At 38.3% G+C, this 25,500-nt stretch overlaps 1 protein-coding gene across 14 annotated transcripts in view; it reads right to left on the bottom strand.

Moving 5' to 3' along the window:
- The window catches only part of LOC149743925 (uncharacterized), a 155,690-nt gene extending 130,196 nt beyond the window's left edge, over positions 1 to 25,494 (bottom strand). For 8 of the 14 annotated variants that reach the window (XR_016391655.1, XR_016391656.1, XR_016391652.1 and 5 more), the window contains exon 1: positions 22,016 to 24,256. Coding sequence is in view for 3 of the 14 variants with exons in the window: in XM_089906021.1 (XP_089762147.1) it covers positions 14,898 to 14,940; positions 22,016 to 22,106; positions 24,138 to 24,269 (266 nt within the window). In the remaining 11 variants the exon portion in view is untranslated. Of the gene's footprint in view, positions 1 to 14,897 lie in introns of all 14 variants that reach the window. The other 6 variants (XM_089906021.1, XM_089906023.1, XM_089906022.1 and 3 more) reach the window with 6 other exon arrangements.
- Positions 25,495 to 25,500: the final 6 nt, after the last annotated feature.

Here is a 25,500-nt window from a genome sequence, read left to right on the forward strand (position 1 = left end):
CTTTACCTCTGTTTCTGGGTTCTTAAATTATCTGTTACATCAGTGTTCTTCATTACTCAAATTATTTTTTCTTAGGAACTTTTCCTGGAAGTAAGTTCATGCTACTTTTGACAAGCAAACATTTGACTTCCGAAAGAATTCTTACGGAAATGGGTTTATATCCCAAATGCACCACCCAAAATCTTTGTGACCTTGCATAAACGTCCCTTACCATTTCAGGTGCTATCTTTGCTTGACTCCAAAGTGAACTGATTAAAACTATGAGCATCTAGCTGTTATGTACTTTTGTCTCAGTTTGGTCAATGAAACTCTCAAAAATCCATCAGATTTTCATTATTTTTATCATTAGCCTGTTTGTGGAAAATAAGTTACCATTTATGGAGCCAGTGTTCTCCTTTATTCCGGCATCCAATCATTGTAAATATTTCTCATGGACACATTCTTAGAAGGCCTATGAATAACCTGGCCTCTTACTGATTCTCCCTTTTGGAGTCTTACTAGCCAGACTTCCCCAATAACTTTCAGAGAGAGTTTTCCCCCTTTCTGGGTCTTCTTTTTGACTTCTATACGCCATAGAACTTTCAAAAGTCATCACACCAATACTAATATTACCACATACCCCCCAAAAAGCTCCAAGCTGTTTATGCCTATTCGTTAAGTTAATACTTTATCAAAACGTGTCCAATTGAGTAGTTTTAGCACAGATATTTTACACATTTTAGCACAGACATGCTCTGTTTAAGGCTGACAGATCCATTAGGAATTAACTTTCTGGTACATTTTCCCTCTGACATTTTCCTCACAACTGCGTTTCCTCATAACTGAGCCATCAGTTATCTCTTGCCTATAGAAAGGCAGATAAGAGAAAAGAAAGCTAAGTGAGAAAAGATATGTAAATAGACTAGCACAATATTGGACACATAATAAGTATTCAATAAATGATAGCAAGTATTCTTACCCTTATCCTCACATTAGTTTATATGTATTAAAAACTGATTGCTGGACTCAACTCTTTACTTCCATTTCTCATTAGATCCTCACAGAAACCTTGGAGGAAGCGAGGTTTTATCCCCATTTCACAGGTTGGGAGACTGCAGCCTAGAGGGCTTAAGTACCTTAACTGAAGTCATATAGTCAAGAAATAAGCCTATATTTGTCACAATCACTTGCCCATGCTTTGACGTGACACCACCACCCATCATTTACCCAGCTTCACCAAGGTACTACGAAATTTTTTACTCTTATTCTCCTCTCTTTGCTTCATACTGCCATTGCCACCAACCCAGTCAAATTCACTTTTAATTTTCCAATGTTAGTGAAGGGAGTAGAAGGTGGAAATTGAGGTTAAAGGAGGAAGCTTTAATGTTATTCAAGGATGACTTCATCTTAACTTCCAGCCTTCGTCTACCCATTCTCTGCTCCAGTCACACGCAGAGTATTTGCTATCTCTTCCATAAGTCTTGACTTTTCTTGTCTTTATGCCACTTTTCTTTTCTCCATTTGCAATGAATCTCCCTTTCCCTTGGTTCTTCACCATTTCTTACTCCATACTCTCCATTAAAATTCAAATCTACCTTTAAAGCCCAACTCATATACCAGTTCTGTCCTGCAGTCTCCTGGATCTGCCAAGTCAGAACTAACCACTCGCTCCTCCGTGCTCCTGCAATGGCAAAGATGTTAGAAGGGCGAGTGACTTTACAGCTCGCTCACCACCTGCGGGAAATATGTCCTATCTGCCCTTCCACATCCTTTCTCCACCCAATTCTATATGGATGGCTTGCATGGCCTATCTTAGTAAGTGTCCTTGCTCTGGCTTCTGTTTGGCTCACCAATGAAGAGTACCAATAGAAGATTGTAGGGAATGAAGGAGGGGAGTGAAGTTAGGGTATTAATTCTTGCCAAATTGCTGGGAGTTGGCTGCATCCCCCAACTAACGTATAGTGCTTCTCTGTGGGGCATCACAGCATCTTTGGAGAGGACTCTCTCTCCAGCAAGGCTTCCTTTCTCTTTCATCTCCTATAAAGTAGCCACACTTTTACTGAACCCAGGGGCACTACACTATCTCTTGATTCTCTACATTGGGCTCAATTTATCCTTATTGATGTACCCCTGATTTCCTGCTGAGACCCTGTCTGATGAACTTCGTAATATGCTCTTCTAAGCTGTTAATTTTACAAACCACATTATTACACTTATTAGAAGAATGTCTTCAGGATGTGTCAGTAAGCTCTGATTGATGATAATGGTAAACAGCTAGAATTTATGGAACATAAAGTATGCTTTGGTTACTCTCTTGAGTACACCGTGTGCATTATTCTAATTAATTAAAATCACTATTAGCTAAGCAAGGCACACAGATGCTAAGAGGTTCCCAGAAGTAACTTGCTCATGGTCACTCCAGTGTCTCAGTAGTGTTTAGGACTCAGATCTGTCCAAAGCCTAAACCTTAAGCTCTAGGTCTAAGCAGTGGGTCTCAAACTTGAGTATGCATCAGCATCACCAAGAGAGCTTGCTGAAACAGGTAGTGGGCCCCACCCCCAGAGTGTCCCAGTCTGTAGGTCTGGAGCAGGGCCCAAGACTTTCACTTCTAAAAATTCCTACGTGCAGCTGATGTGCTGGTCTGGGTACCAGACTTTGAGAACCACTAGTCCAGGCATTTTAGGTCCAGAATTTCAGGTGTTAGAATAATTTTCTGGTGATAAACTGTCGAAAAAAAAAAAAAAAAGCACTGCATTTTCCTGTTTGTAAGGAGGTAATACATTCAATCTTAAAGAGTCAATAATGGGGCTAAGTATTTAAGAAAGAAGAGTTATTCTCCAGGAAGATGGGAGGAGATGGACATTCTAAGGACAGGAATGCCCTTTCAGGAAACTTGCAAAGGGAACAGAAAAATAACATAGTAAGATTCTGCTATCCAGTGTTCACAGAACATGAGTGGGATACTCTTGACTGTAGAATGGGAAGCCAACTTTTGCTCACCATATACATACCTTATTCAGTACAAATGTTTATTAAGAATCTCCAAAAGCTAGACACTAGGCATCAGGGCTACACTGATAGAGCAGATAAAGTGCCTGGCCTCAGGGAGCTTGTGCTTCAGATGACGTACATCAGCTAGATAGACTGAATGACGGATACTATATTGGGTTCACACTTCGTCTCAAGAAAAAAATATATCCATAGACGTGATCCAGGAGTCAAATGGCAAAAGACCTAGCCTCAAAGCGAGTGTTAATTTCATTAAATGGTAGGTAAAAATTATTTTATATGCCGAGATAGGCTCTGCTTAAAAGACACACTATTCCTCCAAACGTATTATACAAGCCAGCTTATGAACCTGTGACTTTTTCTAGGAGAAGTGTTGCCTTCTTTCCCAAGAAGGGAGCGGTAGGGGTCGGGGTGGAAATAGTTTCATCATCAGAGGCACAGTCTCACTACTACTGCTCAGCTCCAATTCGCAACCTTCTGAATGGTTTCCAGACTAAGTCATTTAGCAAAGTGATGAAGAAAAAATGGCCCATTAATCTTATGATGCGTGTTATAACTTAACTCTGGGTTTAGCATAGGAAAAATATTATTTGCATTGATTAGAAATATGCTTTATGGCTGCATATATTATTCACTCTGAACATTCTAAAATTATTAGCTGGGTTGACATGATGAACTGCACAGGAGTACTTCTAGATGACATCTCAATGTCATCTGTTACTCACATCATATAGGTCTAGAAATCAATATGTATTTTACTCAATATGAGATCTTATTCCAAACACCAAAATATGCCTGTTTTTATTCGATGGTTATCATCATGAAACTACCAGCTAAACATCATTTAGAAAATTCAAAGCAAGTAAATTACTGTATTAACTGTCCAACTATGACTACGACTTTCCTCCACTTATAGCTGAACCTAATATAATGATCTGGTCAGTCTGACTAGGAGGATTTATTCATTAATTTACTCAAATGTTCTGAGGTATATTTTGAAGGACTTAAATTATGGTCTGGTTTGTAGGATCCAACAGTAAGCGTGCAGGTTTATCTCCTACAAGCTCTGTGACCTTGCCCAAGTGACTTAGCATCTCTGAGCCTCACTTTCCTAACCTGTAAAATGAAAACAATAATAGAACCCAAGTTGTAAAGCTGAAGGAAAAAAAGTAATATGGTAATGTATTTTGGCACAAAAGAGCAGTTACGCTGATGGTCATTATTTGTGAATACTGTTGCTAAGATTATTGAAAACCTGTTTTGTGTTAGGTGCTGTTCAAGGACTAGAATTTTAAGACTGTTCTTCACCTTTATCCCAGTTTTACCTGCAAAGTTCTGCCATGCACTGGAAAAACATACTGGTATTTCTAGGGAAGGGGACCACTCAGGTGACATTTTTGTTTCACCAGGTATATAAAGTATACAAAGGTTATAGTGTATCTTTTAAGTCCTTTGGACATCTAGTTACCTTTCACTAGAATGATTCTAGTAGATCCTGATAGATACCTGAGACAAGGTCAGGTCAGTGATGTTGGTACATTTTCTGGCTTAAGAGCATAGGGCAGAAACACAGGAAGAGAGGTCTTCCTTTTCCACTCCTGTTACTAAGAACCCTCTCGAATAATGACAATCTGAAACAGATCACTACATTGTTGCATGTTGTAGAATCAAAGCAGTGTACAAAGCAAAGAGCACTGGCCTCCATTATACTTGCATTTCACTCGAGATTCACTTTTCTAGACCGTGGAGAAAGCAGACGTTCCAACACTTTCCAGGTACTGGAATATTACAATCTGGCAATCTCCACCACTGCATGTTTGATCACACTATTCCCTGCAAATGGAATGCTGTTCCATCAAGGTCAGATTGACCAGTGCAAATACCTGATCTTATTGTACGGTCAGAACCAAATTAACTTACTGAAATTCTGCCCAGCTCAGGGTCTACCTTCTCTGTGAAACCTCCTGTGAGATCCCAAGTTACAAACAACTCTATCTTCTTCAGAAGACACTGTATACTATATAAATAGTAATTTACATATAAATATATATATGTGTGTGTATTTCTTTGTTACATTAAGTTATAACTCCTGTGGTTTCTCTTCTTAACTAAACTGGACCCCCTTATCATCACAGTGGCCATGTACATCATTGTATCCTCCAAAAAATCCAGATAATAATATCATGGATATTATTACTCAATATCATGGATTCAGTATATAGTTGTTTAATAGAAAACAATTAACTAACCACTGCAGAATACTAGTGTCTCTCAAGGTGTGTTCAGTGGATCATAAATCCTATGAGACAGTCCATGAAGGAAAAGATTTCAAATAAATTTGGGATCTGTTGTCCACTGCATCTCCTTATCAGAGACTCATAATTCACAAGACTCGTAAAAAGCTCTGTAGCAAAGAAACTGTTGACTTAGTTTGACCCAGTATTTCTCTTACAAGAGTATCAGTTCTGGAGGTCAAGGACATTTTCCACCTCTAATACAACATCTCTACTGCCTAGTAGAGTGCCTGGCACTTAGTAGACACCTAATAAATATTTGAATAAGTTTCAACATACATTCCCCTTTTAAGCTATAGAAGAAAAACACAGTATATAGTAGATTTTGATTTACTTAAGGAGAATAATAATATGAATAGAAAAATTTACACAAATCATTTTGAAGTATATATATTTGATAATACTTTTTTCCACAAATCTACACAATTGCACATTTAGTGGTGATAGTAAACGAACTACATTTGCTTCTGAAAACTTGCTAAGAAGGATGGCTACTAAAAACTACAACTTGAACCCAAAACAATTGATTTAGTTCATTGGTCCCCACTCCTTAGCAGTTTTAATATAGAAGAAAATAGACGCATATATTTCTTTTCTGCCATAATATGACATCATATAAGGAATGCTATTTTATTAGCTAGAAATAAGATTTGCTTTTGTTATTTTAGTACATTTGATCACATAAGAATAATTCTAGATTTTTTCCCCTCCTGTGACTCTCATAGCATCCCCATCTAAAATAGACTTTGGAGATTTAGATCAAATGTCATATCAATTGTCCTAGACTGCTTACTATGTGCTTTCACTATAGATTTTAATGTCAATAGAGAAAGGAGGAGGAAAAGTCAGAGGGAAATGAAACAGGTGTATGCAACACCCCTCTCTACTACCGACATTTCTCAGAATTCTGGGGGAAGTTGCATCTATAAGTGGAAAGTTTTTCACCATGGAACTCACGGTGGTTGAACTTCTCGTGAAGGATTTTTTTTTCACTACTGAAGAAAAATATGTTTGATTTTACCATAACTGAAAAGTTCTCCTGTTTCTACTTCTGAGGTTTGCCCTCAAGACTACTGTTTACCTAATGGAAGAGACTGCTATGCATGGAGGAAAAAGTGCACCATTTGAAGAAAAAGCTGAAGGAGTGATATTCAGGTAGCTCCTCATTCCACCAATGAAAACATACACATAGATTTTCCACTTTACACCTCATTTTCCACCTTATTTTCATGATTTTGAAATGAATATGTAGGGTCTGATGAGTTTGTCAATAGTCTACAATTATTAGTGTTATTAAAATAGAATACAAATGATAAGCCATATGTAAAAATGCTGTGTGAATAAACTGCTATACTCCAAATAATACAAATGAGTGAATGGCAGTAAATGCTAAGAGGGATTAACAACATAAAGGATATTAAATAAATGATGACCGTATTTCATTTTTTTTTTTTTTTTTTTGCGGTACGCGGGCCTCACTGTTGTGGCCTCTCCCGTTGCGGAGCACAGGCTCCGGACGCGCAAGCTCAGTGGCCATGGCTCACGGGCCCAGCCGCTCCACGGCATGTGGGATCTTCCCGGACCGGGGCACGAACCCGCGTCCCCTGCATCGGCAGGCAGAGCACTGAACCACTGCGCCACGAGGGAAGCCCTTCTCTCTCACTCTTACTCAACTCCTAAATAACTAAGAGAATATGCTCACAAATGGTAAGCATGTTTTGGATGTTCGATGTGTGTTTGTGGGAAAGAGCAAAAAAAAAACTGCCTCAATTAGGTCAAATATCATACAAGAGATGAATGAGATTAGAGATGGGATTGGGATTTGTGTTAGTTACTCAATAGCTAACCAATCACAGATATGACAGTGTAGTGCAATATGCAAATATACTTTTAAACAACTTCTCTTAAGTTATCTACTGTCTGTAAAGACAATCACACTCAACTGCTCTGCACTTAACCCCAGAGCTTCTGAGTTAGAATCTGTTAGAAATAGGTACACGTTTCATTGCTTTGGCAACATTTACATGGCTCTGCATCAGGCAATATAACTGCTAAGATCACACTCTGGGAATTCAGGAAAGGCTAGTGTCCAGTTCTGGTCGTTCTACCACCCAACTGTGATCTAGGGTAAATTCCTGATAAAAAAAAAAAAAAAAAAGAAAAACCCTGAAGATGCTGAAACAGTATTTCCTACTTCACAGGGTCATCATGGGCTTAAAAGGTCATTAGGATAAAGTGCCTCTCACCCAGGAAACACTGATAAATGCTACTGATGCTACCATCATCATCATGGTGACCGATCAAGAACATATGGCCACATGGAAATTCAACATTCCCTGGGCCATTCACAACTTTCCTTTAAAGGACTCATATTCTATGTGGGGTCTTAACACCTTCAAATAACAGAAAATACAAGTCTTTACGCCTTTTTTTCTGTAGCTAATTTTGGCATCGTTCACCTCTGTCCACTTAAGTGTTGGTTTAGCATATTCTTGTCACACAAAGAAGCTACTTCCCAAAGAGAGGAACAATGTGTCAAGTGACAAAGACATTGAGTGAAGTCTTTCACATCCTAGATTGTCCACGGTACAGCTCAGCTGGTCTCTGGGTTGGAAGGCCTGGGTCTACTTTGCTCGTCTGTTACAGGGGAAGGGACATGGTCCTTAGCATGTGGTCTGTGAAACAGAGGCAGCTGCGGGTAGAATTATAACACAAGCAGAACTGGCTTCAATTCTTCCTTCTTAGGTCTTTTTCTTCTTGTTCAGCTGTTCAAGGAACTTGCCTGCCCTCTGTCCCTGCCAGGACGATGTTACATCTGCCTGGATAAGTAGGTCACCACTGTATATCAGGAAAGGTCTTATTTGTAATCATCAGGAACCAGATACGGCTAATTTGAGCAGAAAAGGAAACTTTTGGAAGTTTCTGGTTAGGTCTCAGTAACTAGAAGCAGACTAAACAACCGAAAGCCAAGGCTATGCTATTGCAATTATAGGATCAGGCCAAAGTGATGTTATAAGTCCTAGCTGGCCTTGCTACCAAGCAGGAACAGGAAACAGGAGGTTGACCCAGCACTGCTGGCCTTGCTTCTTTACATCATTTATTTGTAATTCAAAATCCAAGAGAGGGGTGCAGTTGGCCAACCTGAGGTCGCCCGACTGTTTTCCATCTGTAAGGGAGACTGAGCATGTGAGTAAACAGTGTATCTGACATGTTCAGCTTGTATAACGAGAGGAAGGCTCTGTTTCTCACCAAGACCCACAAAGTGGAAAATTCCCCAAAGAGAAAGGAATTTCAGATCAGATGCTTGGAAAGTTAAAAACAACAACAACAAACAAATGCAGATGTGGAATTAAAGACATGGAGTCATTAAGAACCTATATGTGGAGTGATTCAGACCTGAGTTCACATCTGGAGCAAGCTACTCAATCTTGCTGAGCTTCAATTTTCTTTAAAGGAAACAACGTGGAAGATGATATCCACATGTAACTCGTGGTACACATGAAGGAGGGTAGTACAGTATATGATGCCTGGCACATCCTATGCATTTTCTAAAACTACTAGTAGTACTATTATTATTGTTACTTATTATACAATTTATTGTAGAAATTAACAGGGAGAGTATTAATAAATGTTAATACAGTGCTAAGTGTCACATTTATGATCTCAACTAATTATTTGTTGATTCAACAAACATTCCACGTATCAAAAAATAACTTGTTAGTATGTGTATATATATATATATATATATATATATATATATTTTTTTTTTTTTTTTTTTTTTTTTACAGAAGAAAAGAAACCCTGAGGCTTAGGAAGTGTAAACAATGTACCAAAAGTCACTCACTTAAGAGGTAATGGAATATTATTCAGCCTTAAAAAAATGAAGGAGATCCTTTCATTTGTGACCATATAGATGAAACAGGAGTGCATTATGCTGACGAAATAAGCCAGACAGGATAAATACGAATGATATCATTTATATATGGAATCTAAAAAGAAAAAAAGCCACACTCATAGAAACAGAGTAGAAAACGGGTTGCCAGGGGCTGGGGTGTGGGTGGGGAAAAGAGGGGAAGACTGGTAAAAGGGTACAAACTTTCAGCTGCAGGATGAATAAGGTCTGAGGATCTACTGTATAACATAGTTACTACAGTCAATAATACTGTATTGTATAACTAACATTTTCTGAGAGAATACAACTTAAGTGTTCTCACCAAAAAAAGAAAAAAAGGAAAAAGGTGTCATGAGCTGTTAGATGTATTAATTAACGTGATGGGAAGGATCCTTTTACAACAGATATGTATATCAAATCATCATGATATACTCTTTGACTATCTTACAATTTTGTCAATTATACCTCAATAAAACAGAAAAAAAAAGAGGTAATAAAGATGAGACTCCAATCCAGGATTATCCAGCTCAAAAAACTACACTCTTAACCATTACAATATAGTATCCATCCATATGTTGTAACTGTAAAATGCTTAACACAAAGGAAACGTTAAATAAATGGTATTTATTCTAACTCTAATGCTTACTAGATATTAGTTATGTGGTATGCTTTACTTCTAACTACAGGGGTATAAGGTGCAAATTCTTGCTACAGAACAGAAAAGCCCCTGTGGTACCCTGTAGGATAAACACAGTGCCTGTAAATCTCTCATCTCTCAACCCAGAGTCTCCTCAAGTTGGAGGTCTTTACCCCCTTTATAATGTGGGAATAATGCCTTTCCCACATTTGCACTGGGCATGAAAATCCATACTTCCAGGTGTATACTGAACCTCCATTTAGCTCCTCGTCACCTTGGAATCACCAGACCAAAGATCATTTATTCCATTAATATAAATGATCTAGGGATAGAAGTACAGAGTATACAGAGAGTGTTGGAGGAATCCAAACAACAAGTCCTCCACTCTCAAAACAAATTTTAGAGTTCCAAAAGTAAAGAGCAATGTTTGGAAATAAAACTAAAAATGAAACTAACATCTACAATTAGCCAAGTATTTATTATGGGCCAGGCTACTTACTAGGCACTTGATAAACATTACAGCTCATCTTCCTGCAGTCCTTCAAAGCATATAATACTGTTTCTATTTCATAGAGAAGAAAATTGTATCTAAGCAGGTTAGTGAATAGCCCAAGGCCACAGGGCTAGGCTGTAAGAAAAGAAGGCCAAGTTTCAGTGGTCAAAATGGTGATGGATGTTATAACTAGAAGATTACGGCTAATCAAATAAAAATATTCAAAACGGTCCTAATGTATTATTAGGATTTCTTTAGAATAACTTGGGTGCCTTAGTGAATACAGTAGTGGTAGGCACTACAGTCTCTTTAATTTGCTAATCATACAAATCTACTTTAATATTCTTGGTGACAAGGAGCTAACTACTGATAAGACAGCTTCTTCAGTTTTGGGGCTACTCCAGGGTGAAATGCCGGAACGTCTTACTGCCTGCAATGTTACCTAGTTCTACCAGGGGGAATAAAGCAGAACAAGTAGCCACTGTTCTTGACAAATGGATACAGTTTCAGTTTTTCAAAATATGAGTGTCAGATTCATTCATTGTATCAGATAGATTGGCTTTGCCCATTTACTAATGGATGGCACACTGCAGACACACGTTGGGTCAAAGGACTCAATGTCACCTCATTGATACTGTCATCAATATAATTTGTATTGGCCTTTTGTCTCACCCTGACTTTAAGGACTATGTGAGGAGATCCAAGTCTCCAGACCATGGACTGATCACCTCTGCTTGACACAGTATTCTCTGCTCATTTCCAGAGGGGACCAAGGATGAGCTCTTGTACTTCTGAGTCTATTCACCCTACCTGGCAACACATACTAGCTGGGCTGATTGGATCAAGCAGGAGCCCCAGAGTTTAAATTTCCAGCTGCATTGGAGGAAACAGAGGCTATGCCCCAATCCCATAACCCCTCACTTCTTACTGCTAGCCTATCCTAGGCTCTTCTTGCTGATAGGAGTACTTCACGCTAAAAATTAATTTTGCTTACCTGATGGCAGTCACACAACCTCAAATGCCATTTTTATAAATAAGGCAACCACCAATGGAGTGTGATTTAGGGTTTTTTCTTCTGTCGACCCTGCCTACCCTATAAAATCTCCCATTACTGCATCATGGAGACTATAATCCCTTTCCGAGGGAACAGATTCTTTCCAACCTTAAGATGAAATAAGAACTTACATTTCCATACTGCCCAAGAGGAAATAAACTGATTACAAAATGCAGGAGAATGACTGATTTTCCACATTTGTTGTGTTCATTAAAGGGTTTTTGAATAGACTTGACAGTATTAAAGAAGTTCAACACACACAAAATAAAAATTAATAAATGAAGAGAAAAAAATTGCATTTACAACAAACAACAAAATAAACACATTGATATATAAAAGGTTGTTATACATCGATGAAAAATGGATGTCATAAAGTCACAAACTAAAAAGTATTAACAGCCAATAAAGATATGAAAATATGTTCAACCTTGCTATTATTAATCAAAGAAATACAAATAAAATAATTCAGGTGTCATATTTTACTGACTAGAATGACAAAGTTTTAAAAAACTTGATAATACTGGTATTGATATTGATAATACTGGTACTGATGAGTGTGTGTAAGAAACCACACTGGATGTTAAATTCTTGGTAGAAATAAAAAGCACGGTAACCTTTCTGGAAGACAATATGTCAGTATGTACCAGAACTGACAACCAGCCATTCAAGTTCTAGAAGTCCATTCTAAGGAAATAAACAAATGCTCAAAGACATATGAACAAGGATGCTTGTCTCATTGTTTAGCAAAGCAAAACAGGAATAATCTAAATGTTGAACAGCAGGGACTGGTTAAATAAATAATAGAATGCTGTTCAACCATTAAAAATGATGCTGCAGATTTTTATTAGGTGATGAGTAATCATACTTATATTACTAAATGAAAATGCTATAGAACTGCTTTGTAGTTTGATATAATAATTAAAGGTATTTTATACTTGCATTGTATTTATATGCACCCCGTCACAAAAGAGTTTCCAAAGATACCCTCAAAAATGTTACAGAGATGATTTATCAGAAATGGGATTTTGAGTTATTTTTCCTTTTTTCTTTAAATCCTTTCAATTTTGGAGTTTCTGCAATGAGCCTGTATTATTTTTACAATTAAAAATATTTAAATTTACAACAAAAGGATCTAAATTCCTCCAGTTTTCCATTTATTTTCCACCCTGGCTCGGGGTATTTGTGTAAAAAAAAAAAAAAAAAATCAGCTTATTTTCTCTTTTGTATCAATCTAAATTTACTTTTCATAAGTTAACTATTTTAGTCTGGCAAAAGTTTCACACAGGGAAATTGTTAAGGTCTGAGTATTCTATTACGTTGAAAAGCACTGGAAACTTTGAAATTATTTCTTTCAGAATTTTCATATAATACTGAAAGGCGGGGGGTGGGAGGTAGCAAAATGAAGGGAAATAGATAGTAGTAGTCAACTTCAATTAAGGAAAAGCAACAAGAGGCAGTTTGTACTCTTTTGATACGGCAGAAGCCCCATGTGTCAACTCATGCTAAAAAATGTATATATACACACACATATATGTTTGTGTGTATTATATGTATATGTGACACACACACATAATTAATCCACAGTCTTAGGCTAATCACTCATTGTGGCAGAAACAACGAGCTGTTGACTACACTTTAATTAGCTCCTCCAGCCTGTAGAGGCATCACTAGGACCAAGATAGGAACAACATTCTCCATCTCCGCTTGCATCTGGGTATGGTTCTGTCCCAAAGAATGTGACCAGAGGTGACCTGAAGAGTTTATGTCTGAAGGATAACGAGTTGATAATTGTAGCTTGCAGCTTCCTCTCTCCTTTCCTTTTTAGGACAAACGTAGAGCCACTTGATGAAGGTGGTGGGTCCCTGAATAACTGAGCAGAAAACTGACCCTCAGACCACCAAAGTCCATACTACACTCCTGAGTGAGTGAGAAATGAACTGTCCATGTGTTGCTCCACTGAGGTTTAAGGTTTATTATTTAGTGTTTAACTAACGCATTTTTTCTTTACACCTCAGTTGCCTTCTCTGTAAAATAAAGTCTTTGAAAAGGATCCACTGTAAGTTTTTTCCATTGCTTATGTTTTTATCTTAGTTTTTAATTCTCAGAAACATTGCGCGCATTTTACCTTTTAAGTTAGTAAGTCTACTTTTTTTCCCACAAAGACGGGTTCTTCAAGTTATGGAGAAGTCATAGCAGACTGTTGCTTCAGTTTAAGATACGCATTCACATATGAGATGAGAAGGGTGAGGACCCAGAGAAACGCCTTTGACAGAGGGGAGTGAGAGCATACTGAAGAACGTTTAGTAATAAAGAATTCAGATGGGAGAAACGGATGCGTTACATCTAACAGATTTGCTCAAAGGAATTCTGGAAAGGCAAATATGTGAAAATGTATAGCAAAGACATGAAATGCCTTTTGGTCCCTAAATGGATTTCATTTCAAAGACGTGCATACTGCAAATACATGTACCATAACACTTCTCTGTCCACTTCTAGAATTTTCTAAAGCCTGACAGAACATCTGCAGAGAGAGGATGTCATTCCAAGATAATCGACTGCAAGTTACTAAATTAAGATAAAAATGTCCTTAACCTTGAACAGTTTTTAAAGAGATTTTAGAAGAAAGGAGCCCTCCAGGGGGTTGTATAACTATATAATTGTACCCTTTCTAAAAGGCTATTTACAGATACATAATGTTTCCCCTCCATTCTTTAAAGTAAAATATAGGATAAAAAAAAATAGTTTGGGGATAATATTTGTTTGGGACAGCAGGCACTGCTAATCAGTACCACTCTCTCCTTATTCCTTACTATCAGAGCCCTGGTTTAGGAGACCCCATTATCCTTAAGGCTAAGGTGGCCAGTTTAAAATCCGAGCTGATGAGATCTAAGTGCAAGTCTGCTGACCATCTGTGGTAAAAAATTTGCTCTCTGAGTTAGACACTGCCTTTTTTTTCTTACTTAATTTCTTTTTTTTTTTTTTCCTTTTCTTTCTTCCTGCCCAAATTGTTGGAACACTACTGGAGATTCTGGGGTCACTTTGAAGCTATGTGGACGTGCTAGAGATGTGGAAGCTGGAAGAGCGAAGCAACCCAGTCCCCTGGTGATGCCCTTCAGCAGCTGGACTAACGCTAGAGGGACTATCTCCAAACTTCCTGCTACCCGTGGAAAGTAAGGTAAATCACTCATTCACTTTCTGTTACCTACTAACTGATCCAGAACTCTAACCTCAGGGTTGTAGAACCCTTCTCAGTAACCCATAGTCATACTCATGTTCCGGACTCCTGATCATCAGACTTGCTTATAGCAGATGTATGGGGAGGGCGGGCTCTTCTGGAAGCCCTCATACTTCCTCCCCTACCCCCACCACACACAAATAATGATCTTTATGTCCACTCATCCTTCTATCTACACTCAGAGGCCAGGGCCCCCAGGAAGGCTTCACTGACAACCCTTTACTCCTCTCTACATGCAGAAAGGGTAGAGGTGTGGGCTCTGGAATCAGACTTCCTAGACTTGAATTCTTAATCTGTTACTTACCAGTTTAGGACGTGGGCAAAGTAGTTACCTTCTCTGGACACCCCTGTAAAAGAGGAACACTAAGTAGCACCTATGTACCTTACTGAAAGGATTAAATGAGCAAATGCAGGTAAAGTTCTTATAATTTTTTCTTGGGTCAATCAATTCTAGCTGCTATTGTTACCTTTGACTAATTTAGGGCAGAGTCCCTTTGCCCTCCTTTGGTTCTCTGGGCCGTCTCATTCACAACACACACAACCGCATACTGCAGCGTTTTGAAAGGTGGTTCTCAAAATGTGGTCCCTGGGCCAGCAATATCAGCCACACCTGGGAACTGGTTAGAACTCTGGCACTGGAGCCCAGCAATCTGTGTTTTAACAATATTCTCAGGCAAATCTGATGCACACTAAAGGTTGACGACAACTGAGAACATCTGTCTCAGACTCTCCTGGAGGCATTCACCAAAAATTGAGTTACAGGACCTTACACCTGACCAGCTGGAGAAGGGGTCTAGTAATTGCCCTGGTTATCATGCTTGTCATGATTTTTCAGCACATAAATGTTTGAGAATCACTGCCATTTTGAATGTGTGTTTCACTTGTCTGTTTTTCCAGTGGACTTTACTTCCTTGCAAGGAAGGTTTGTGAAGATTTGTTGCTGTTGTTTGCATTATTAGTTTTATTATGCTAATTCTAGAATCTCTGGTGCATAGTGCAATCTCAGGCAGGAAGTAATGGCTCATTAAAACAGGTATCCCAAAAGTCTTAGTAGAACTTCAAGATTAATTCCTTCAGGAAGAGGTAAAATTGTCATTAGATGCAGATGATATGATTCTATATATAGAGAACCCTAAAGACTCTACATGAAAACTACTACAACTGATAAACGAATTCAGCAAGGTAGCAGAATACAAGATTAACATACAGAAATTGGTGGCATTTCTTTATGGCAACAATGAAATATCGGAAAGGGAACGTAAAAAAACAATGCCTTTTAAAATCACAACCCCCAAAATAAATACTTAGGAATAAACCTCACCAAGAAGGCAAAAGACTTATACGCTGAGAACTGTAAGACATTAATAAAGGAAAGTGAAGATGATTCAAAGAAATGGAAAGACATCTCATGTTCTTGGGTTGGAGGAACTAATATTGTTAAAATGCTCATACTACCCAAAGCAATCTACAGATTTAACGCGATCCCTATCAAATTACCCATGACATTTTTCACACAATTAGAACAAATAATCCTAAAATTCATACAGAACCATAAAAGACCCAGAATTGCCAAAGCAATCCTGAAGAAAAAGAACAACGTTGGAGGCATAGCCACCCCAGACTCAGACAGTACTCCAAAGTCACAGTAATCAAAACAGCGTGGTATTGGCACAAAAACAGACATATGGATCAATGGAACAGAATACAGAGCCCAGAAATAAACCCACACACCTCACTTAATCTTTGACAATTAATCTTTGACAAAGGAGGCAAGAATATATAATGGGAAAGAGACAGTCTCTTCCGCAAGTGGTGTTGGTAAAGTTGGACAGCCTTATATAAACCAGTGAAGTTAGAACACATCCTTTCACAAATGAACCTATCTACACACGAAAATAAACTCAAAATGTCTTAAAGACTTAAACATAAGACATGACACCATAAAACTTCTAGAAGAGAACACAGGCAAAATATTCTCTGACATAAATCATACCGATGTTTTCTTAGGTCAGTCTCCCAAGACAATAGAAATAAAAATGAAAATAAACAAAGGGGACAGAATCAAACTTACAAGCTTTTGCACAGCAAAGGAAACCATAAACAAAATGAAAAGACTACCTACAGAATGGGAGAAAATATTTGCAAATGATGCGACCAGCAAGGGCTTAATTTCCAAAATACACAAACAGCTCATACAACTTGATGACAACAGAAGCAAACAACCCAATCAAAAAAATAGGCAGAAGACTTAAAGAGACATTTCTCCAAAGAAGAAATACAGATGGCCAATAGGCACATGAAAAGATGCTCAACACTGCCAATTATTAAAGAAATGCAAATCAAAACTACCATGAGGTACCACCTCACACCAGTCAGAATGGCCATCATTAAAAAGTCTACAAATAACATATGCTGGAGAGGGTGTGGAGAAAAGGGAACCCTCCTACAACACTGTTGGTGGGAATGTAAGTTGGTGCAGCCACTGTGGAAAACAGTATGGAGGTTCCTCAGAAAACTAAAAATAGACCTACCACATGATCCAGCAATCCCACTCCTGGGCGTATATCCAGACCAAACTATAATTCAAAAAGACACATTCACCCTGATCTTCACAGCAGCAATATTCACAATAGCCAAGACATGGAAACAACCTAAATGTCCATCAACAGATGAATGGATAAAGACGATGTGGTACATATATACAATGAAATACTACTCAGCCATAAAAAAAAGAATGAAATAACGCCATTTGCAGCAGCAACATGGATGCAACTAGAGATTATCATACTAAGCAAAGTAAGTCAGAAAGAGAAAGACAAATGCCATGATACCACTTATATGTGGAATCTAAAATATGACACAAATGAACCTATCTATGAAACAGAAACAGAATCAGAGACATAGAGAATAGACTGGTGGCTGCCAAGGGGGAAGCAGGTGGGAGAGGGATGAACTGGGAGTTTGGGATTAGCAGATGCAAACTGGTATATATAGATTGGCTAAACAACAAGGTCCTACTATATAGCACAGGGAACTATATTCAATATCCTGTGATAAACCATAATGGAAAAGAATATGAAAAAGAATGTATATACATATGTATAACAGAGTCACTTTGCTGGACAGCAGTAATTAACACAATGCTGTAAACCAAGTATACTTCAATAAAAAATAAGTTAATTAAATTTTTAAAAAGATTAATTCCTTCAGAAGAACAAGTACTACACATTCACAAAAAAAGCACCCTTTGAAAGTTTAAATTTTTGAATTTCTTTGCCACTTCCTTAGTTTTGATCATCTTGGACAATATACTTTTAATATTGACTTTTAAAAATAATTGTGTTTCAGTGTTTGCTATCCTTAGAGAGACAGAAACAGATAAGTACAACTAAATACTTATTTTTCAAAAGTCTCAAAAGTATAAGGGAAATGAAAGTAATTATATCTTCAAATGATTTTGGGGTATGTTTCTAATTCCATACTTCTGATGCGATTAAAGATTAAAACTGTATTAAGACATTTGGGACATGCCGCATTGGTATTAAATGAATTTAATTTTGCGTAAAGTGGTAGAAATATTTTCTTCAGCAAACATACCTGCAGATATAAAATCACAACCATAAATCTACAAAAAAGCAAGCTATTGAATGAAATCTGATTGGTTATTTCCCTGCAGTATGGATCTGCTAATAATTTAATTTACTACTTGCTAACAGAAGCCAAAATTTAAATATACATATATATATGTGTGTGTATATATATATCTCTCTTCAATTTTAAATCATTCATATATATGAACAAGTATACATACACATATATAACAATTGTTCGTATATATATATATAAACAATTTAAAGTAAAGAAAGTACATCTGGTGGCCTATTTTTTCCCCCCGATTTCTAAAGAACACCATATTCTATTCTAGGCAGTGGAATGTCAATCCACCTTAAGGGCTGTTCAATGAGCATATCTGAGAAAGCACTGGTTTAGCCAATGATGTACTTATTGAGGGAGGCCCTAGTGCCACTGTCAAGAGCTTATCCACAGGAGAGATAAGAAGGTACTTGTTTGGTTTGTGAAAAGAAGTAGTGAGGAATGGCAGGTAGCTGCAGGCTGATGACACGTGATGTCCATATATATGTAGAACCAACACGCCCATAATTGCACCCATTTTCCATACCCAAATCCAAAGCCTTTATATCATTAATCCCAGGCAAAAATGGTAAGATTCATGTGTGTTACTATCCCACGGCTTCAAGATGCCTATAAACTCATATGAGTATGTCTTAGTTATATCAGTGGAGGACAAACCAGGCTTCTATCACCAAGCCCCATTCCATAACAGGCAAACCAGTCCAAGACTTCTCTGAGTGCTGCAGGAGAGTCTATGGAAGGGGCGCTCACTCCACTGTGATGCCTAAAATGCCTTTGCACAGAGCAAACATTCAATACATGCTGAGTGAATGAATGAGTGAACTGGTGTCATAAAACAGGCTTATTTCAGGGAAATTCCATTCAACAGGCTGGCATTCCTTCCTACCCATCTTAACTGTTAAGCTTGCCATCAGACAAAAATTTAATTATAAAACGTTAGAGCTGAGGAAATTTTAGAAACTATCTACTCTCCAGAGGTATACAACTTTAATTTAGTGGTAAAAATCACTAGGAGTGATTTAGGAGTCTATCAGACCTGAGTCCAAATTCCACATCTACCATATTTTGGTGAGCAAATAACTACTTCTGAGGCTCTGTTCCATGTATGCATTATGGGATATCATAATAATACATACATTAATTGTATGACTATCAGGGGATGAAATGACACAATCCATTTGCCATGGTCGGCTAAGTAATTTGCACCAAGTAAGCACTCAAGACATTAGCCAATATTAATAGCGGAGAGATGAAAACAAAACTCTGGGACTGATGCCTACCCTAGGGGCCCCAGTGGTCATAATGACTTTCTTCCATTCAGCCTGCTCTCTTCTCACTAAGACTAAGGAAGAGAAGATGAACAAATTAGGAATAACAATTGGAAAATGGTTTTATACTCCCTGAATGAATGGAATTATAATAAAATGATTCATGAGTTCTGCAGAAATATGATGAGGCTTTAGATCTTTATGTTAGTTCTCTACAAAACCAATTTATGGCCCTAAGATGTACCTTCCCACCCAGCCCCATCCTTACCAGGATCAAATATCATTGTAAATGGAAAAGTCAACAACACATAATCAACAAGCTAAGTTACAAGCCAGTGAAGTCTCGGAGGTTTGATAGAGAAAATTCAGATTTATCATTATATGTAAAAATAAGATGATATGAAGAACTCAATCTAAAAAATATTACCTGGAGATCTATAATCTCTACAATAGTGCTATAAAAAGTAAAGAGCTAGAAATCTATTTAGATGGTTTTCCTTATAAGAAAGCACTTTCTGTATAACTTTTAATGTACTATTGATGAGAACAATGCAACAAAATTCAAATAAATACCTGCAGATGTCCTACAAGAAGAAGAGAACAGAGTTAGATGTGACAGGGGATAACTGGACTTCAGGATGAGTAAGACCCTATACTTGACCTCAATAAATTAACATGAAATACAGTGGATGAGTCACGTACAGAATGTCAGAATTCTAAAAGGCCAAGCTAAGTACCAAAAGGAACATGTGGGGACTCTTAAGAAGGAAATAAAATATTGGTTAGTTGATTACGAAAAGGCAGAAGGGAGTAGGTTCCCTTTGGCTGCTCTTTGAAGAGATCACTTCCTTTCCCCCCTAGTCCTGAGGCTAGGGTGGCATGGGCAATAGAGGAATGTGGGGACTGAGAATCATTTCTACTCTCACCAGAGTGGCTGGAAGCAGATTTTCTTACCAGGATGTAGTAGTATGCTAATATTTAAGGGTTCTTGAGGTCAGAGAGAAGGGTTTGAATACTCCGGCTCCATCTCTTGCTGTGGGTCAAGTTTCTTGCCTTTCCAACACCTCAGCGTCTTTACCTGAAAACTGGGGATGATGATAATGTCTCCCACCTGAGTGGAGTGTGAGAACTACATGATATAGTGCATACGCAGGGCTAAATTTGGTGCCTGGCAAACAGAAAGTGCTCAGTACGGCAGGCGAGTGTAGTGACAATAAAGGCAAAGATGACGGGGGTAGTGCCGGTGTTGCTTCTGCCCCCAGAACAGGCTCTGACTGGGAGAGAGTTAAAGCACCTTTGGGTTCATGGGGGTTTATATATAAGCAACGGTTGATCAATGTGAGCTGGTTGTCCAAATGATTATGTGCAATCTAAGAAAAAAATGGGCCTCGGATCTGCTCAGCTACTTAATAATATTAGCAGCGGTAGTAGTCAAAGAAGCTAAATTTTATTAAGTGTTTATATGCCAAACAACGTGCTGAGCGTTTTAAAAGGATTTACTCACTTATTACAACGAGGCTATACACTAGGTTCTGATAATGTTATTCGTCTCTTTCAGATGTTGACTGAGCCTCAGACGGGTTACAAAAGCACCTAAGATCCCGTTGTCAGTACATGACGGAAATGAGTTCAAATCCAGCCTGTCTGACTTGTTCTTAATCACTAAGGTATGAAATTAAGCATGTTGCCCTTTGCCTGATTCTCCTTCTGAGGCCTGAATATTTCACTTAGCTCTCTGAGTGCAGAAGAGAGAAAATTCTCTCTCCTTGACCCAACTTGGCATCAATATCCAACTCCCCTTCTCAAAATGGGTTGCTTCAACGAGCAGCAATGAATGCCGGGGTCATGGACCAGTCACCTTGATGACTAAGAGTCAGACACTAGGGAAAGAAAATGCTCTGTGACAAACCTACCCTTGTACAGAAACAAGACAGAAATGGGGGAACAGGGCAGAAGATAATGGAATAAGGCATAGGAAAAATAGCACCTGGCATCGTGATAGTAATAATAATAATAGTAGTAGTAGTAATAGTAATAATAATAGACTTTACTATGCTCTAGGCATTGTATTAAGTGCTTGGTGTAAGTGACTTCATTTTAACATTGAAAACAAGTCTATGGGGATGAAATATTATTAACATCATTTTATAGGCAGGAGTATTGAGGTTCAGGTAATCAGGTAAATTGCCCAAGCTCACATGGTTAGCAAGTGGAAAGCAGAGATTGGAACCAGCACCTACACTCCTAACCATTATGCTATAACCATTATGCTGAAGACATAAGAATTCCAATGGTCTTTCCCCATAACCCACTCCTGCACTCCAGACTTAAATACTCCAAGATCAAGAGAGAGCAAGCTTGGAGCTGCCACTCTTCAGTGAGTGTCAATCATTTCAAAACAGTGTATTTGCTAACAAGATGCAGTTCTTGTGATAATCTTCTCAACCAGGTATCAAGAAACAGGAAGCAAAGATTCAAGTAACAGTATGTTCCTACTTACGAGGAAGGTGGGACAGCATAGTTGACACTGGGCTTAACTGTTCTGGAAAACGTGGTCCCAGTAGGCATACACGCTGGTACATTTTCCCCACCTACCAAATACAAAAGAATTATTTCATTTCCATGTTGCTCTTCAAAGTTCCACCTCATTCGTGCCTGTCATTCATCCTCTGGCCTCTTCCTGTCTCCATTTCTGTACAGAAAGGTGCTGAGTCTCTGCTCTCGGATATAAAAAGGGTGTGTTAGGAGAGGGAGCCATGGTACCTCAATGTCTTTTTTTTTTTTCATCTTAATTCTATTATGCCAACTCCACTGAACTTAATTAGAGTGAATACAGAATTACACAATTACCCTCTGTTCTATTCTTCAGATGTTATATTTTGATAAAATTTACGACATGCTGCTCTCCCCTTGAACACCAGATGAACACTAGAAATGGATGTGTGTTGACATAAAATCTGTTATAATTACAATTCAAGTATAGCTTACATAATGATAGTGTTAACATAAAATTATAGATGTGTAGAGACAACGTGGTCATGCATTTTTTAGTATAAGTACATGCTTAGACCAATATCTGTTAGCGGAATGAAGATGGAAGAGAATTTTGGTTAAGCCACAAAGGCTGTTTAAGGACTTGCAGATAGCTAAGGGGAACTCAAAGACCAGTAAGATAGTATTTCCCCTGCATTCAATTGCAAATTCAATTGCAAAGTGAAGGGAAGATGTGTAATTTCCCCTATGGAAATTACAAGACAAGTACATTTTTTCCCTTGAATACCTGGGTAAATGCTTAAATTCTAATGTATATCAGTGATGCAAATTTTCAACTGAGTTTGATAAATCATAAAATAATAATTATACATATATGTATATAAAACTGCATGGAACTAGACAGTTCAGAATTACTTCTAACTAAAGAGGTACCCTATGGCAACTAACTTAAACCTTACAAAATATGGTTCCAAGTACCCTATCAGAGTGAAAAGTAGGAGACGGAAAGGTTTATTGTAAATGTTTGTAGTCATGGTGTCTTAACTAAAACTACTGTGTCACAAATACTATTAAAATAATTGTGACATTTTATTCACTTTTACTGCAAACAACAAAACAAACTATAGGTATTTTTTCATTTCAGGTAATTATTTTAGCTAACAGTTATTCAATGTTTTGAGAAGACAGAGTGCTAATTGCATGACTTCATTTTATCTTTAAAATAGCGCTTCCATGTCATTATTCTTAATATCTCCATTGTATTAAAGTGTATCTCTAGTTCAGACCTTTCTTCAGAACTGCAGACTTGTGTATCCAACTGTGTACTCAGCATCTCTACTTGGACGTCACGAAAACATCTCAAATCTTATACCTCCAAAACTGGTCTTTAATCCCCCAAACATGCTCTACCCCAAACTTTTTCCATCTTGGGTGACAGTAACCACACCTTTCCAGTTTCCCAGGCCCTAAATCTCGAATTCACCCTTGACTCCCTCTTCCTTTCCATTCTTGCATTCAATCTACCACGAAATGCTGTCACAACCTTCCCAATGTGCCACTTCTGAGAATTACCAGCCGCTAGCAGCCTGGTGCAGGCCACCAGCATAGACCTCGAGGATCCTGTAGTTGCCTCCCGAGATTCTCCCTGACTCCACTCTCTCCCCACATCCTCAAGGCCACAGATAGAGTTATGCTTTTCAAACAAGAGACAGTTCATGCCACACCTCGGCTAAAATCCTGCCCCTGGCTGCCTACATTTAGAGTAAAAGACACAATGCATGTGATGGCCTCCCAGGACTTACCCAATCCAACCCATCACATATCCGACCTCCAGCCCTCCTGCTGTCTCTTCCTCCCCACTGACTAAGTCAGCCAGGGTGGCCTCCTTGATATTCCTCCAAGCTGCCCGGCATATTTCTGCCTTAGAGTTTTGGGACTGGTTATTCTTGCTCCCAGGGAGTGGTCTCCCCATCATACATTCTGACAACTCCCTCACTTCAAGTCTTTGCTCAAATGTCAACTTATAAAATCCACCCTGACTACCCTATTTAAAATCGGAACCTACCTGTACACTCCTCCAGCACTCCCAACCCAAGCCTCTTCAGTGAGCTTCACATCCTTTTCCTTACCCCGTAGCGCCCGTCAACTTGTGACAAAGCACAGAATTTATTTATAACATCCGTTTCCACACGAGAGTGTAAGGAGGGAGAAAGCATGCAAGAAGGAGCACGCAGGCAAAGGCTCTTGTCTGATTTATTCATTGATACGTCCAAGCATAGAGAACAGGAAGATGCTTGATAAATAGTCCTGAAAAAGATACAGATGAGGAAACTAGTAGTGAAGCTCAGAAAGTTTAAGTAACTTCCTCAAGGTTCTAGAGCTAGAAGAGGGTCACAGTAGAATTCACACCTGGGGATGTCTAACTTCAAATCTCTTAGCCTCTCTGCTATCTTTTTTTTTTTCTTTTTTTTCTTCTTTGCGGTACGCGGGCCTCTCACTGTTGCAGCCTCTCCCGTTGCGGAGCACAGGCTCCGGACGCGCAGGCTCAGCAGCCATGGCTCACAGGCCCAGCCGCTCCGCAGCATGTGGGATCTTCCCGGATCGGGTCACAAACTCTCAACCACTGCGCCACCAGGGAAGCCCCTCTCTGCTATCTTAAGTCCATGCAATTCAGGATTTGTTTTAATCAGTGCCATGGAAATTCTCACTCCACTGAATAGGATCACTAAAGTGTTCTCTGTCTAGATTTATATATATATTTTCCATTTAAACAAAGGAAACAGAAGAGGGGAATTCATCATGGGTTATTGCGGTAGTTTTACAGCAATTTTAGCAATAATGACATTTAAGTAATAGTGATATTTAACGATAGCATAATAATAATAAAATAATAGCTCTTAAATGTACTGAAGACGAATCGCATGCTAAACTCGGTGCTAAAATATATCCATGTATATTTTGTGCAAAATCCTTATGAATATTCTATCAGATGAGCTTTATGTGTAACTCCACCAGGCATACTTCTCTTATTCCGCTTTCAAAGATAAGGAAATTGATGAGAAGTGTGGTAACCGTTTGATCAAGATGAGACTGGTAATAAGTTGTGAGTATGAATTTAAATTCAGGTCTAACTCCAGAATTTGATTCTCAATCCATACATGAAAATTCTGATAATTCCTTTGATAAGGGTATGTTCTCTCCTGGAAAACATCCCCCATTATGTCTGCCTGCGCTCATACCTTCAGAACACAGTCAAGTTTGAAACATGATAAAAATGTTTAAATAGTGTGCTTTAATAAATGGAAATATCTTCATCTAAACAATAACACAAAAAGGCAGGCTGAGCCCTCTGAAGTGGCTTCGCTGCTATCTTCCATCCAGAACAAGAGAAGGAATCAACAGCTGCAGAGTAAAGAAAGCATGAAACCCAGAGATGGAGGATTCTGTAAATGACCAATTACAAGACTATTAAGCCACACTTCCATAGCAAGA

Source organism: Delphinapterus leucas, unplaced genomic scaffold (genome assembly GCF_059928025.1).
Source record: "Delphinapterus leucas isolate spDelLeu-1000000601 "Yukka" unplaced genomic scaffold, BTC_Dleu_Yukka2 spDelLeu_asBTCV2_sq52, whole genome shotgun sequence".
NCBI lineage: Eukaryota > Metazoa > Chordata > Mammalia > Artiodactyla > Monodontidae > Delphinapterus > Delphinapterus leucas.